General features: G+C 29.4%; 1 protein-coding gene across 1 annotated transcript in view; it reads right to left on the minus strand.

The window, feature by feature from the left end:
• LOC136968215 (uncharacterized) overlaps positions 1-17,708 on the minus strand; it is a 75,062-nt gene extending 57,354 nt beyond the window's left edge. Inside the window, exons 1-7 of the mRNA XM_067262197.1 lie at positions 17,667-17,708; positions 11,542-11,744; positions 11,179-11,467; positions 6,447-6,780; positions 5,522-5,657; positions 4,778-5,088; positions 815-962 (exon numbers count right to left, since the gene is read on the minus strand). Coding sequence (XP_067118298.1) covers positions 815-962; positions 4,778-5,088; positions 5,522-5,657; positions 6,447-6,780; positions 11,179-11,467; positions 11,542-11,704 — 1,381 coding nt within the window. The 5' untranslated portion in view covers positions 11,705-11,744; positions 17,667-17,708. The remainder of the gene's footprint in view (positions 1-814; positions 963-4,777; positions 5,089-5,521; positions 5,658-6,446; positions 6,781-11,178; positions 11,468-11,541; positions 11,745-17,666) is intronic.
• Positions 17,709-18,592: the final 884 nt, after the last annotated feature.

Here is an 18,592-nt window from a genome sequence, read left to right on the forward strand (position 1 = left end):
ATTTAATTTTAATTTTTTTTAACTTAAAATTTTAAAATAATTTTTATATATACAATTAATATTTTAGTTTATTTAATAAAATATTTTTATTATTTAAATTTTCAAAATTGATAAATAAAAATTATAGAACTACATTTCTATAAAGGTATAGACGAATTATTAATTATAGAATAATTTATAAATTGAAAGATTAATTATAGAATTAAATAATTTATTTACAAATTGGAATTTTAAGCATATAAAATTAAACTTTAAGCCTGACTTTAAAATAAATAAATAAATTATATATAAAAGTTTAAGAATTAAATATTTATATTTTAATATTTTAATTTCTAATCTTTTTTTTAAAAAAAAAATTCAAATAATTTCAAATAAAATAAAATTTTCTAATACTAAAACATGCAAAAAGTAAGAAAAAAATCAGTACAATTCTGCATATAAAATCAATAAAAAAACTCAATATATATATATATATATATTATTTTTTTAATAATTATTAGAGAGAGTTTTATGTATAATATTTAACACGCTCCTAGTTATAAATGCACTCCTATACATCACTCGACTTATTAAGAATGAAAGAGTTGAAATTAATTTTTACTTGGCGTATATAATGTTTGCAAATTATTAACAACATTATAATTCCATTATCATACGACGGTTATTATAGTTAATTAATTAAAACTGATTAAAACAAATGTATATAATTGTCTCTCTTAATAGTGAAATTTCTCCACGTTAAAGTAAGATTTTACCGTGGATTTATTATGGTTTTTTTTTTATTATTAAAGATTAGAGAATAAATTGTACTTACTGTATATAGGCGATTTTTCTGTAGGTTCGGGTTCGGGTACAAAGACACGAGCTTGCGGATTAGCGGGGTAAGCGGGTGTGGTGATAGGGTGCAAGCTCCAACTCTTGTATAAGCTTTCAGCAACCCAATCCCTTTCGTCCATCTTCACCTCTCAGGTAAATAGTATCCGCTGAATGTTGGAAAGATGTCGCTGGAAGTGATATTTGTTTCGTTAAGCGAATCTGATGTTCGATCCATAGGAAGATAGACGCAAGCGCGTTTGCAAAATGTCATTTGCTACGTGTCGACATCTATTGATGAATAGAGCGATTAACTTTAAATTATATATATATTTTAAACACGGTAGTTAAATTATTAAATTTTTAAATGTTATAAATTTAAATATTTATCTATATTATAATTATCGTCATTATAACAATGAGCACGAGACTGTTTTAAGCTGTAAAATTTGGTTATCAATTATACCAATTTTTTAATGAAAATGTGAGTAAAATGAAGTTTAATTGTGATATTTTACAGTAAAAATTTGTTATTTTTTGCTTTTTAAAATAATTTTTTTTTTTTATTGAGGTGAATACAGTAATGCTCACGTGCCATTGTTAAGTGCAGTATTTATTTATTTATTTTTTAATTATTTATTTAAAAATAATTAATAAAATACAAAATATGTAAAAAAAATTGCTTCTGATGGGATTTTTCTAAATTTAAAACGTTTGTTTATAATTTAATTGTTTTTGAATGTTGATAAGCTATTAATTTTAAATGAAGTCGTTGCCTTAACTTTTTTTTTTATTATTTTGATTATTTAAAAAAAATTTGCTGTTTTGAAGTCGATCTTTTATGAGTAAATTATTGTAAAAGTTAAGCATTATTTTATATTCATTAAGGGGCGTTTTTACGTCGCTTACGCAAGCGACGCGGCGCAAAGTTGCGACGTCGCGCAACGTCGTCGCATTGCTCAAGTATTTAAATATTCTTTTCAAATACAAAAATAGTTAATAATAGAAGTAAATAAATATTTAATACATAAATTTCAAAGGATATTCCTTATTTTTGAAATTTTTATTTCAATATTTTAAATAAATAATCGCAAAAAAAAAATAAATAAATAAAGTTTGAATAATAAAAATAAAATATTCTTTGAAAGATAAAATATTTACATTTTAAAATAAATTAAATTTCTTAATTTGATATTTACAAAATTTATTTCGGACAAAGTTAGTTAATGTCAACATATTTGAATTAACGATCCGACATTAAAATCAACGCCGTTTAATTTAAGTACGTGACGTCATAGTCCAAATTTACACCAATTAAGTAAATGCTTTTTTTGCATATTTTTTATACCTTTAAAAGAAAGATATTAAAATAATTTTTACTTCAAGAAAAAGTTTATTTAAACATTATTAATTCGACTCTAAAAATAAACAACGTTAATAGCGAATAAACGCCACCTAACGGAAATAAAACTCGAAAACGTGACGTCAAAATTAATTTAAATTTGAATTATATTTTTTTAAGACTTGAATTAGTGACAATTTTTTACTAATTTAACAGGAAAATATTTGTGTTAAATCCGAGACTATTCTGTTTCTACGCCAATATATTATTTTGAAATGATAAAATTAAAAAAAAAAAAATAAAATGATTAAAAACACACAATTGTTGTACTGTATTCAAATAATACTTAAAGTAAGAGTTACTTACTTATAATTAATTCAATATAGATAGAAAAATAATCATGTATAAATAATAAGAAATAATAAATTATTTACCTGTGTGCATGCGATATTAATCAATAAACAGCGGTAAGTAATTTGCATTTAGATATCATTAACACAAAGTATTATAATTGCTTTTTTTCCCTGCTAATTAAAGCAATAATTTTCTTATATTAAATCAATACTTCGATCCATTTATTATAAATGATGATAAGTTATCGTAAACTTGAAAATTACAGTAGCAAGTTTGATGACCTAAAAGCCGGTTAAATACGTTAGTTAACTAATTTTTGAATTTCTATATTAATGAAACAGTCGTCGATTGGCTAATCAGTTGCCGCAAGAATATACGAGAATATTTGGTTTATTTTTTATATAAAGTAATAAAAAATAATTAATCTAACTTAATGAAAAAATAAATATTCGACATCTTGACATTTATTCCCAGTTATAAACTTTGTGATAAAATGTCATATTCTACTGTAAAAGTCATAGGACGAGATCAAATTTAGGTCACTAGGTCATCCACTCCATCAACTTTCTACCTAAACACAAGAAACCCAAGAGCGAAGGATTCCCTTTTATCTCAAGAATGCCATGTTGTTTACTGATTTCAGTTAAATGGATTATTATGTGTATTCAAATACTTTACGTACTTTTATGTATACTTACGTATATTTTAAATATTCAATGAGTTAATAAAATAATTATAAATATAGTAAAATGTGGATTATACTTGTATGTAACTTTTTTATTATCTTTAAATTTAAAATTAAAATATTTTACTTTATTTTTTAAATTAACCTTTAAAATGTTTATACCTTTTTTTAATATTTAAAAAATAGTATATTTAAAGGCGTTTATATGAATAATTTATACGTGTTTTTCGCTTTTTAAATTACTTTATAATTTAATCAACTAAACGTTGAGAAAAGTAAAATAATATTTAATAAAAATTCTAACAAGCAAACCTAGTATTAAACTGTTTATATGTATATAACTATTGTAGGTATAGAGATATATTTTTAAAATTTATTCATTTAATAAGACAATTATTATAAAATAGAAATATATAACACTGAATATGATAAATAAATTTTAATTTCTAAATGAAGTGATTTAAGTTTAAAACGTGTTTAAATGATTTTTTTTAATATGTAAAATGCGCCATTTATAAGAGTACTTTTACACAATATTTAATACTTATTTTATATATATATATATATTTTTAATAATAATAAATTTTTTCATAAAGTAATTTTATTATAATTTAACTTAAGATAAATTTTAATATAAAAAATTATTAAAATTAATTAAAACAATACGTCATTTATACTCGAGTGCTAAAAGTTTAATATTAAATCACTGACGAATGAGACAGGCGATAAGAAACTGCGTCATTGATTGCGTCATAATCGACGATTTTCGAATTTGGAATTCGAAAATCGTCGATATGACGCCATCGATGACGTAGTTTCCGAGTTCGATTTCTTTGTCTTACGCCATTTTTTATTTTTAAGTATATTTAAGGTGAAATATAATAAATGATTTCTGCTCTTTGGTGAGTTGATTTATAATTTAAAATTATTTATTTAGAAATTTCAAAATTTAATCTTTTAATAAATAAAACAGTTTTTATAAAGTTATCTTCATGAAGTTGGTTGTTTTATTATTTATTTTAAACGTTTTTAAAAAGGAATAAAGTATAAAATACTAAAAAAAGAAGCCAGAAAATATATTTTATTACATTTTTCTTGTTGCAGATGGAAATAACTTTTGTCTTAATACTCCAATTTCTTTCCATATTTATCTTGTAGGTCTTTATACAACATAAATATGTATCTTGTATAGGGAACATGATATGATTTCTATATAGGAATTTTATATCTTGATATGAAATTCTATATGATAATTCTGTATGTAAGGATGTTTCCTCGTACAGAATATAAGTTCGATAGAAAAAATTTATTATTATTATTATTTTTATTTTTAGTACACAAAAGACTGTTTTTTTCTTTAATTTATTTATATAATGGACATTTTATTAACATTATTGATAGAAATATAACAACATAAAATGAGTCTTTCACTATATATATATAACTGAATTTATCACCTCGTAAAGAATAATTTATTACGGTAATTTTCAAATAAAATTTTATAAAAAGGGAAGAAAATTTCCAATTTAATTATTTCTTATTAAATATATATTTACAATATTTTTTAAATGTAACTATTAAAGATATAGTGTTCTCCATTGGACGACAGCTCGTTTTCCTTGCAGCATGAATCCCCATTGAGTTAATTTCTGATCTTGTTCAAATATATATGGCCCAGTTATCACTCGACCCACAACTGAATCCTGTCTTAAAAAACCTTTTACCATAACAGTCGTTACTATACTTGCTTCTTCTATAAAGCATAAAGGAACTATAAAATGAAAGACTTGGTTATAACTCGGTTCACTGGTACCATGAACCACAGCAGTCCTCACTGTTTTAACCTTGGCTCCACTACATCTTAATGTGATTTTGACATAACTGTTAAAACTCTCTGCAAAATAAAAAAACATAAAATGTTTTCTAAATATTACAGTTTATAAATAAAGGGAGGGAAAGGAAATTTTAAATTTAATAAAAAAAAAAAAAAATTTCCAGTAGTAAACAACACGAGATCCATTGAAAGTGGAAAATATATTAGGGGTGTTAGTTTATATCTCTTTACAAATCTTCTAAGAGGAATTTTATATACTTTTATTGCTCTCTTAAGATTTAGAAAGCGTATCTATATTTGTTATAAAAGTAATAAAAATTTACCGAATGTCTCAATTACTTTAAACTTTAAAAATTTGTTAAGTAAAGTATATAAAATACCCCCATTTTCTCGGTTACGTGTGTAGATTTTTAATGAAAATAATAATACAATTACAGTTTATTTTACAAAATTAATAACTTAAAAAAAGAACTAGAAAATAAAATGATCATACCAATTGGTCTATTGGGAAATTTTGAAGAGATTGAATCCAAACGCAAAGAACGACCTCTTAATACCGTTACGGATAATCGATCGTGTGATTCCAGATACGAAAATGATAATAATAGTTGACCGAGATTATCTACTGGCTGAGAAAAGAAAAATTTAATTATTTTAAGATGCGGAGAAATGTTTTCATGATCCTTATTATTGCTACATTTCTCAACTGGATCGCGACTTGAGACTCGCGATTAGGAAGTCGCGTATCGCGCGACATTTCTGATTACATTAAATTTAGAAGATTTTTTAATTAAAAGTGTTTAGTATATTTTTCGCATCGCCGTTTATATTTATATGTGTAATCTTATTATATCCATTTATGTAAGCGATACTTTGATCGCGAGAAAGATAGAAGTATCGATGACCGTCGCAACTGTCGCTCATCGTTCTGTTTATCTCGAACAGTGAAATTGGAACGTCATTTTAAAAGCGCTCTAATTAATTTCGTAATGCAATTTATCGGTTTTCGCCTACTTTCGTTTTGATATATGCTTCATTAGTCAAATAATAAGCGACGGATGCGCCGCGAGTTATCTATTTATTGTGTGTCACGTTGATAACATCGCCGTTGACGACAAAAATAGCTTTAAGGCTTGTTGACTGTAGATTTTTACATAAATTCTAAACCAAAATATTTTCAAATTACAAAAGGGCGATGACATATATACATATATATATTTACATATATGCCAATGGTGATTTGTTGCAAGTCGCCTGCGACAGAGAAGAGACAGATGCGAGAGATTTTATCTAATCACTTTCACAGATTCCAGTGTGAAACTGTCTGTAACAATTGCAGAACATTTGATTACTGTAGAAATATTTTAAGCCATTATGTATGTTACATTAAACGCAAGTGAATTAAGAATGAAACTTACCAAAGATTTATGAGTCAGAGGAAGTCTGTGATTGGTAAGGACATTCATTTCCTCTTCTTTTAATGGTACAATCACGTGACCGATGGCATCGTGTCGTCCCTGACGATCGAAATCGTACAAAGAAAGCTGTAAATGCCTTCCATTCACGTTTCTAGCTTTGGTTAAATTAAAATAAACATCCTCTCGAAAATGAGGATTGAGTGTGCTTTTAATGGTTCTAGTGACTTGTACATTCTTTCTTGAGGGAAGAAACGTGACTTTAACAAAAGTATCGTAATATATTTTTGTTCCTTTCGGTGGCAACGAGACAGCTTTATCTACGTGAACGACGAGTCTACGTAAAGTAATAAATATGTTATAATATTATAAATTACTTATAGTTAAATATTTTAGTCTGACGCAATTACAAAGTCAAGAAATATCTTAAAATAAAAAATTCTTTAATACAATTACATCCAGTAAAAAATTATTTTAAAATATAACACGAAGAGCATATAATATGTAAAATACAGTAGAATATTTTACATTTTTCATAAGTTAAAATAAAAATTTTTAAAAATTTTATATTATATTGAGGCGTGGAAAATCCAGAGGGGACACATTATAAATTCGTGGAGCCCAGACAACTTTAAATTAGGGGGCCCCCCGTGTACAGTATTGATTTCAGACATTTTTGGGGAAAATATTTTCTAATAAAAGATTGGTTTGGACCTGCTGATGGTGGGGCCTTACGCAATTTCCACTTTTGTCCATAGAATAACGTGCCACTGGATCAAATCCTTTCAATTGTTGGTGTTCGTACATTCGCTTTGAATTCATAACTTTGAAATTATGATTAGTGTATTTTTTGTTTAAATATATAGTGATTCTGTAAATTATATTTTTAATCTTTGTACGTATTCCTACATTCCTTGTGTAATATTGGTTTGAACTTATAACACCTAAACTTGAATTACAGTGTATTTGGAGTTTACACTAATTAAAATGCTAATTTACATACGTATATTTGAAAATCTGAATGGGTCCAGGTCCCGATTATTCCGAATTTTCGACGCTTCACTTATTTCATTCTTTATTCTTAAAATTTAAAAATAAATTTGATTTGATACGTCGCTCAATTCTTACGTCACACTCTTCGAGAAAGTAATTGAAGCAGTGGCGTAGCGTAGTGGGGGCGCAGGGGCGACCCGCCCCGGGAGGCACTTTTAGGGGGCGGAAAAATTTCACAATAAATGATAATAATATGTTGTAAAAATCTGAACCTGTACAATACACAATAATGGTGATTGTTTTTGCTGAAAAGTTCTTTAGAATTAGTGTATATTTTCGTTTTTTAAATTGAGATACCTAAATAAGGGGGCGGCGAAATTTTCTTCCGCCCGGGCGGCTGACACTCAGGCTACGCCACTGAATTGAAGTACTCTTCTCGAGTAATTATATCTCTAACTACAGTATTTATAACTAATGAATTAATTTCAAGGCTGAGTGGCCAAAGAGGTAGAGACATTAATCCTCCGCTAGCGGACCCAGGTTCGAGTTTGGGGTAGGATTCCTAAATATTTTCATGATCTGGATACGATTGATAGCACTCTCACTACCTGACCGCGCCATTAGTCAGAAGGTAATGAATGACCTGATTAATGTACACTATATACTGTGATCAGGTGGTGAGAGTGGTCAGGTCCAGTCGTTTGTTGAATCCGTGTTAGCAATTGGACTTTATATGAAAGATACTAGTATTCTCTCGTTTGTATAAAGTTCAATTATATAAATTCGTATAAATTATATATACATATCCTATAACTTGAAATACCCGCGAAATACGCAGGTAATTTGAAGAATACCTATTATAACAGCGTGTCGCCATCTGTTGACAAATAACTGAATTAATTTATATGGGTATAATTTATAATTTTAACTTATGTCTCTGCTTTTCAGCACGTTTTCATGAATAGTATTTAATAAGTGTGAATATTTTAAAATTTCTTTAATTAGTCTATATTGTATATTTAATACTAAGCAAGCTAAGAATATCTTGACTGTCATAAAAGTAGCGCGGATATTATTGTCCTTGAAAATGAAAGCCGCACCCATCAGTAACACAGGAAGAAATTCAACAAAAGGATGCAAATAAAAAAAAAATTAAGAAATATTGAACGCCGTTTTGAATTTATATTTAAATGGGTATTGTTTTTGTTGTTAACTTTATTATTATATTGTCCTAGAGAGCTCGCTTGTAATAATATAATTAAATTTAATTTTTTTAAAAAAATTAAGTTTTGCGGGGTTTCATTGAAGACCCATGGTTAGATGGCAGCGTGCCAGCCTGCCTTGCACTTTCAAAGCATATTTTTAATAGAAAATAAGTAGGCAAAATGTATAAATCCATGTAATCTACAATTATTTTATGTAAAAATTGCATTCATTTGAAAAGAGTTTGCTCATCAAAACGTTGAAAAGTGATTCTTAGACGTCCACTTCATGGTTGACGTCCAATCTTTTCTGTTTCAATCTGACTTAAAGCATGGAGGTGATGTTGTCTAGTGTACTCAGTCCTGGACACATTTGTGAGACTTGTCTACTTCTAATCTTTTAATAACTTTTTTATAAAATCATCCGTGCGGCATCATAAATCATCATTGCGTGAAACAGTAACAAATTGCCCTCGTTGGTTAAAGCTGAACAGAAGCAATGCCATGCTACTGGCGTATTTATGGAGTGTGCATATTTTACATGAACTTCATTCTTTTTAATGGAACATTGGACTACGTACTGAATGTTTTTATTCTCTGGGAATATCTCTATCCATGGATTGAACGATTATGCTTGTTTTGGACATCAGTATAATAGACATAGATAAATTCACTAGTCGCGAATTTAGCCATGTCTATTATACTCATATCCATTTGGCCCATACTTTTTCCATTATAATGTTTAAAATAAAGGGGAAAAATCAATATACCAAAATTATAGAGGAAAAATCTAGAGTTTTTTAGCACTAAAAAGAAAGATTTGATGCTGATATCGAGATGACAGACAGGGCAAGAAGTACTTCTGAGTATTAGGGATGGAGTTCTTAGGGTAATATAGTGTGAGGGAAACAAGCGTTATAGTATTTATATGTAAATAACTGGTCGAAATAAGCAGGTTTCTAGGTCGGAAAGACTTTCTACAAGAAACTGGCCATAGTTAAGTGTTACCAACGACAAGAAAACCCGGTAAACTTGGCCAGCCCAGGTGCGAACCCACGGGTGAAGTGTAATTGAAGGTAAGTTTAGAATCAAAAATCATACCTAAATCCCGAACTTGAGGAACCAGTTATATAACCTGACGTTCAATTTGAATGATAATGCTAAACAATCATTTGTCTTGAATAAATAACATCAGTTTATATATATATAGGCCTATATATATTGATTAGATAATTTAATGTTTTAAAGAATTCGTTTGGTCTATTTATGTCGTCTTGTGAAGTTATTTGACACGAGTTTGCTATTTTCATGTCAACTTAGGCACTAATCAATGAAGTTGGGAGAGGAAGTGATTTATTAATACAAGGTACAAAAAAAAGATTGCTGAGAATTGAGCCTTAGGATAGATAAAATATTTGTTTTCACTTAATTATTAAATTATTAAACTAACGTATTATTTATATGTAAAAATTACAAACATTAAATTTACTGCAAATTTCTTTCTTTCTTTAATTTTTACGAAATTGGTTTTACAGTGAAACCTGTATAAACCGGACTCGTACGGTACCAAATAATTTTTCCCATTTGGCAGGTTTCCGTTATATTAAGACTCCGTTTTAAATAAGTTTTACTGTATTCTTATTATAATTACTTATAAATAAATAAATAAATATAAATAAATAAAAATTATAATACAAAGCACAGAATAAAGTAGACACTATATATATTTATAGTTAGGCCATACACATTATAAATTTTTAAATTATACTCCTTCTTTGTGTATTTTTTTTTATTGTAAATAAAATATTTCTGTATAATATTTTGTTAAGTCTTGTTTGTTACTGTACCTACTCTTCCTCCATTTAATATGAGACCTTCCGTTACTATAACAACAGATAGAAGGCGATTGTTGCGTCACTCTCGTCTAATGATAATCGGACAGTCAAGTTAAAAGATTCTTTCTTTTATATCATATGCATTTTTTCTAATTATTACGGATACATTTAATAATACATAACTTCCTTAGATATCATTTTACACTCTCCGAGTATTATTAAGTTCGAAAAATGTAATAAATTATATTCAAGATGATACTGAATATTCTGAATTCCACAAATAATTTAAATGTAATTTAAATTATTTGTGGAATTTAATAAATAATTTTAATGTAGAAACTTTATCAAAATATACTTGAGTTTTATTCTTAAGTTCTGTAACATTTATACAATACTTTTCATTTATTGTTTGTATGGGGACTTACCGCGAAGACTTTCTATGAAAAGTAAACTCCCCCTATTTAGGTGTTACAAACGTGAAGAAAACCCGGAAAACACGACGTATCTAACCCGTCCTGGCTAGGCACGAACCCACAACCAAACTCCACAACCGCATGTCCACTGGGTGTGCCTCAGCTACTCGTAGACCAATACTTTTGAACTTTTTTATGTATTGCAAAACTTTAAAATTACTATTATTATATTTCTAATACTATAAATTAAATTTACATAATAATAATTAGTTAATGGGTAATAAAATCATACTTTTTTTCTTTTTCCAAATACTGGAGCGAAAATTCTAACCAACCAAAATTCGGAGCTTTTACGATATCTTCTGTAGAATTCTCGATATTTTGTTCAAGTTGCTGCTCTATTAAACTTTCATTCTGATATAAAGACAACCTTAAACAATTGTATTTTTCGTCTGAAGTCGATTTTAGACGAATTATTTCGGGATGTCTGGTCGATGACCTTTCCGAAGCGGTTGTAGAATCGAGTGACATTTGTCTTTCTTTATCTTCATCGATATAATACGAGGCAATACTGTCACCATCTGTTGAGTATAAGTAGAAATTATTACCCTTATCTTGATATTATTACGATGAAAATATCGATAGAAATGTCTACCTGAAGGTATTGCCGATAATCTTTTACACACTTTAAAATGCAAAATTTGTTTATCTTCTTCATCAATAGAAAGATCGGATTTGTGGAAATTTTTACTTAAAAACTGTCGAAGATTAAAAAATATTCTTGGAATGGTAGTTGGACAGGAAGCGCAGCATAACATAATTATTTAGATTGTTCTGTGTTCATTCCACAGATTAAAACTGAAATAAATTTTAATGAAATAAACATGAATAAACTTGTAATACTAAGCTTGTATTTAAATTAGTCCTGTTTAACGCTGTCCAGAGAGATATTTACTAGTCTAAATCAGTGGCAAGTTAGGGCTTCATGAGGACAGGAAAATTTGAAATTAGGGGACCTCATTTATAGTGTTGACTTCAGACATTTTTTCTACGAGGGAGTGCTTTTAAGAAAAGATTTTTTTTCGTAGAAATGATTGGTTTAGGATCCCCTGGTGTTTGGTAGTTTCAGGCAATTGCTCCTTTTCAACATAGGATAACGCGGCATTGGTCTAAATGCATCCAAATTTGGTATGGTAAGGTTTAAGGACATGATGAAGACACTTCCGCAAAAATCAAATTAGCATCGATATTACCATTATGGCACTTTTAGCATGTGATTTTTGGTCGTGGAAACACTCAGAAAGTGTGGTTTATTGAGGATATTTTGTAAATTTCGAAAAAAAACAGTATTACATTGCATGTGAAGAAGCATCACAGAGGATTAGTAAGTTCGATCCTTGAATAGTGTTCATTGACTTCAGATTTTACAGATTCAGAATGGGGATTGAACAGTATCATCTGTATTGCTAAGGTTTCTGTATAGTATAAGTGTTTTGTACTGCACCTTTAAAATGTTTGTTGCTTGCAACGCCAAAAGTACAATAGTGGTGAATTTTGGTACATTTTTTAAAGGCTATATCTTCTGCATGTCCTGAAATGTCACGTACTAAAACTGTTTGAACCGCTAGATATTTTTCTAAACAGAGCCGACTAAAGGTACTTTAATTACGATCACTATGTATACTTAAGAACATACAAGCTAATAAATTAATTTAAAATTATAAACCAGAATTTTGGAGAAGCAAATTGAACATAATATGATTAGGATACAGTGCTTATAAATGTATTATTCCATGCAATTTTTAATCATATTTAATTTAAAAAATCACACAACTTCCGGTCCAGACCGAAATTTGAGACCAGATGTGGATAGAGCTTAAGACCTTTCTAGAACATATAAAACATAGAATGTAAACTGCAATGTAAACTGCAATGTATCGTTACTTAACTACCGAAGTAGATGACAAGTCATATTTCAAAATTGATTTGGTTAATGAATCCTTATAGATGTAGATAAATTGATGGGTAAGGCAACGCAACACTTGAGCAATCTGCTAAGGGAGGACTTTTTATGAAAAATTGGCCCCTATTTAGGTTTTTTTTTCTTGCGAAGACACATTGCAGTGACAGTAGATTTAAAACACTGGGCAAATTTTCATCCTTTATTCGGTTGGATTTGAGCTGCCTACTGTCACTGCTTTGTGTCTTCGCAAGAAAGAAAACATAAAACACGGTTTCCTCAAGATAAAACCCTATTTAGGTGTTAGAAACGTGAAGAAAATCCTGAAAACGTGCCCAGCCCGTTGGTAAGGAGAGGTGGTACCACTTGGTCGGACCTTGGTAACGGTATAGAACCACTTCGTATTGGTGGACCCTTACAAATATTATGAAAAATTCGATTTAATTCATCATTTTTTTCGCCTACCAGTGACCAAGTAGATGAAACCACCAAACACTAATAATCCTGATATTTAGTCTCAGGATTATTCTTGACCAACGAGCTAGCCGAGTGGAGTTTCTGAATATCAGGTACATAGAGATGTTTTTTTATGGCAATCTGCCCCCATATTTAGATGAAAAACATCTAAATATGGGGCAGATTGCATAAAAGTCCTGTCGAAAGGGAGTCCTTGGCATATGGACCTGTGTTTTATTGCCAAATCCCATCAATTTAATCTAGTTATTTTCATGTACACATCCACTGGTCACCTGAAAATGAACGGTCTTATTGCATCAGATCTTATATCTGAGTGATTTAAACTAGAATATGTTTTTTCTCTTTCACTAATATCCATAACTTGATAATTCCACTGAGGACAGCTCAATCACAATGAGTAAAACTGAAACAAGTCATGTGACTCATAACATCTTTTGCAGGCCTAGCCTGCTTATAGTAGGGAATGATAGACATTCACGTATCAAAAGCACTGATGATCTACTCCATATTCATGAAAGCTTAATAATCCCCCTAATAAAATTATACAGCAAAACATAGTTGTATTTATGTATTTAACAGTATCTAAACCAAACAATGGATAAGGCAATGAGACTTCCAATTGCACTTCTCAGCCTATAAAATAAAAACTGGGGTCTAAATGATAAAACAATGAAAGTGATATATAAGGCCTGCGTGGAAACTATGATATTATATGGGGCACCCTCCTGGGCAACTTGCACCAACATCATCAGAGCCCAAAAGAAATTAAATAGGATACGACAAACAACTCTTCTGCGGCTGTGTAAAACATACAGAACAGCCCCAACTGCGGAATTACAAATAATAGCAAGGCTCTTTCCTCTGCATCTAAGAGCAAGAGAAGAGATGTGGAAGTGACACATAAACAAGAATAGCGTGACATACCAGCTGGTGTAATATATTAGGATCGGCCTATTATCCAATATGCTGATTAAAGAACCACAACCTAAACAGATCTATAACATATACCCGGCCAAAGTGTCAGACATCGCAATATCAAGAGCCCGGGAGAGGCTCTACCCGAATTACACGATATATACAGACGAGTCGAAACAAAATGAGAACGTAGGGGCTGCAATTGTAAATATGAAAAATAAATCGACGAAACCAATATTTACAATAGGCTGTAGACTTGAAAACTTCACCACAGTGCCACAGACAGAACTTTATGCATGCTATATCTAAAGCAGTGGACTATCTCAAACAAAAATGTCCAACATAAAATGGTGCGTATTTGTAGTGACAGTAGAACAGCCATTCAGAAGTTGAGGAACCCAAACTGCTATTTCTCACATATGGTGTACCATAAAATTATCAAGAGTAACAACAATATTGTATTAACATGGATTAAAGGGCATGCTAGAGTGGCCGGAAATGAGAAGGTCGATAAACAGGCCAAGTTGAGTACATGTTCTTCAATGTCTCCAGAGTTCATAGACATCACTTATACCCAAATCAAGAAATTAGTCAAAGTGACAGCTACCAGACAATGGCAGAAAGAGTGGGAGAGGGGGAACACTACGAGAACGACTTTCTCCTTCATACCAAGCATCGAGACCAGACTCATGTTAAAACATTTCTGCATTAGCTTTTACAACACTCAACTTCTGACGAATCATGAGAATTTCGAGGCGTACCTTCATCGTTTTGGGCATAGAAATGCTCCGTTTTGTGCTTGTGATAACACCTCCATCCAAGATGCTGAACATTACATATTTGATTGAAACAAATTCAACGACCAAAGGGAAGCCTTGATAAAAACTGTGCTTCTACAAGGCCTAAACTGGTCATGTGAAATGGATAAACTAATCACTAATAAAGAAATATTTAATAGCTTGATAAACTTCCTGGACATGGCAAAGGCACTGGATAATGACTTTACAGTGACGCAACAACAATAACTGTTACGATCAATTGTGGAGCTGAGCATGTGTCTACAATGTAAAAACTGTAAATAGCGGTTACTCTAGTACCACAAGGTGTGGTGGGCTTATGTCTAGAAGTCGACAATTGCCAATTTTGTATAATATTCATACCCAGTTCTCTGTACCCACAGGTTGAAGTGGATATATGCTTTCTCTTGTTTTGCAGTTTGGCAAGTGTCTGTAATTTAAATACTGTATATAACTGTTTCTACTCTTATACTTGTTACTCGGAATTGGTATTCTCTGTTAAATACCCATTCTCTGTTACATACCACTACAGATATGTAGACTATTTTGCAATGTAATGATTAGAAATCTGAAATACAATAATTTACAGGCCAACAGTTCAGGCCTCTTCCAGCAGAAATATCTAAGAATATCCTCGATAATCCAAAATTCTACAATAATTTAAATAGACAATGTAAGGCATCAGCGTATAAATTCTACGTCAATGACCATAATTAGATTATATTTTTAGAATATCTCATTGTTGCTAGAAAATAACCCACTAGAACGGTGTAGATAAAGAGCGGAAAACTATCAATCTTATCCATGACTCAGTCAGTTGAGGAACCTATTTATCATGATTAATATGAACCGATTTGTAACAATGATAACATTACGGGGGTATAGACTGACTTTGAACTCTAACCTCTACGGCAGTGATAAGCTTATAGAATAATTATCTTCCTCCCACCTGTGGCCGAATGTTAAAAGAATTTATCACATGCTTGTAAGTCAGTGTTTGCCAATTCTGACATTAATATTAAAGAATAATACTTATTATTTTGATATGCATACAAGGAGTGATCAGATATCAAAGCTCTACCACACGCACGTTTTAATATTGCAGCTGCTTGATGGCCTTTTGCAATTACAAGTTTATCCCTTTTTCAGTTTCAATTACTCAAGACAACATTACTATTGATACATATACAATTCACAGTTAAAGACAAAACCCTTATAAAGTATTAGTAACATTCATCCTTCCCATAACTAACGAACAAACGGCACTATAGAGCAATCGTGTTGTGTTACTTTGCATAATCTTGTAAGTTCCCAATGAAGGGTGGAGCAAGGAATTTTATGAACGATTAACAATAGAACTGGCACAATACTTTTTATTTCTAAAAATTAATTACATTTTTTGATTGGATTGGTGGATGAGGAAATGCAACACAAGGGCGATTCTATGGGAAACTGAGATGTATTTAAATATTAGCCCGTGAAGAAAATCAAGAAAATTTCCATGTGACCAGAGCGTTGGCCAGGCGCGAACCCGCGACCGATACCACTCGGTCACAAGTGGTCACATCACTCGGCTACTAGTTTCAATAATGAACTCGGACACTTATTTTCTCAAATTATATAAGTAAACTCTAATTTTAAACAGATTTATCAATGTGTGGAGTGCTTTAGCCTAATAAATTCTTATGGAAAAAGTAACTAATTAGCTTCATACCTTCATTTTCATTACATATTTTTATTGATTGACATGTACATTTGTACAGTACGTCATTTCCTCATTTCTATTTTGTCTCTCTGGTAATTAATTCTTCCTATTCAGCACACATTAATTTTTTTAAAATTTTGTCACCTTTATTTACCTTTTTACTTACTCACAATAATTTTTTTTAAATAAAAATAACACCGAAAATAATTGAAACTTTTATGAGGATGTTACGTTAATAAACACGTGATAAAGATAAGTATCAATGAATCTTATCTTCGTTTACATTAAATACTGTATTGACTTAAAAATCTATTATATTTATTCATAAATTTTAATAAATATCTGTTCTTCTCTTTAAAAAATCATTTTTGATCCAAAAGCATCAATTTTTAATCATTTTATCCGTAACTAAAACGTGGATAATTATAAATCTCATTGTAATTTTCATTTAAAAATAAAATATTTATATATAAAAATTTAAAATTTATTTAATTATTAAGATTTTAATTTATTACAATTATTTATTAAAATTTTAGGACGGAAAATACGAAAAAAAAAAATATATCAGTTATCATAGCAAATATATTACTTATAAATATAAATTTTTTATCATTTTTACGGCTTAAATATATTTATTTATGTAAAATTCTCTAGTTAAAAAACAAAATTTATAATAATTAAGATCGGTTCTTATATATAAGAATATAACAGCGCTATACAGCAGCTGTCTTTTAAGTAAATTTGTATTGTCGTAAAATTAGAAAAGGGTTAATGTCTTCTCTATAACACAGTTTTTTAACGTAAGATACAGTTTTGAAAACAATTTTAATTTAAAATTTTATATAAAATCATTGTAATTTACCATGCAAAAATCGAATTTGAACGTATTATTTATCGCTGTATAAGAAAGAAAAGCCTTTACTTACTTAATATTGAGAATGTTCATATAGGGTTATATAATGAAGTAAGTCATATACTGCTCTTCTATCATTAATTAGTTTGATAAATTTTGGCACGCATGAGCAGAAGAGCAGCAGCTGCAACGACAATATAAGTATACAGGTGTTACTATTCAAATATATAAATGTAATGCTATCAAAATATGGATTATAATTAAAGCTAGTTGGTCAATATATTTTCGTTTGATTAATTTAAAAAATATTATTAAATTTTTATTAATATATTTCGAATATTTTGACGGATCCTAATTTGACAAATATTTCTTAATATTTTTATAGTAATTTTTTAAACAGAAGATTATTTTTAAGATCGTTCAAACTCTTAGAGTAATGCTTAGTGATGCGGAAGATGAACTGATGCTGTAGGGATGTAATCAAGAGTATGAGGAGCGTTTGCATCAGTTGTTATCGCTATAACTCTATAACATATGGATATAATTACATATTTTTATGTTATATCTTAGATATATCTTAGTCTTTAATAATGTAATTTTAAAGGCTGATTGGTTTACAATATTCATACACATCTCTAGATACATCATTTATATAGAAAATGCTTAATAAAAAATACATATGTAACTTTTCTCTTCTAACTTTTACGATGATAATTTAGCTTTAAACAGATATATTCAATTGTACACGTTGAAAAAAGAGGCATAAATATATTCTGTACGCCTCCTGCTGTTACTTCATCTGTTCGTATCTAGTTATACAGATGTTTGAGGTCTTGCATTATTTAGAATTTCAGAAGATTATTTCTAATGTATTAAATTAAACTTTAACTTAAAATTTATCTAATATTTTTACTGTAACAGTATCGAAAGTAGGTTTAGTATCCTTGATACCTCTCTTATCCTTATTACGAAAGTAAATATTAAGAACAGATAAATAAC

Source organism: Centruroides vittatus, unplaced genomic scaffold, assembly GCF_030686945.1.
Source record: "Centruroides vittatus isolate TY-2023 unplaced genomic scaffold, ASM3068694v2 contig_1416, whole genome shotgun sequence".
Classification (NCBI taxonomy): Eukaryota; Metazoa; Arthropoda; class Arachnida; order Scorpiones; family Buthidae; genus Centruroides; species Centruroides vittatus.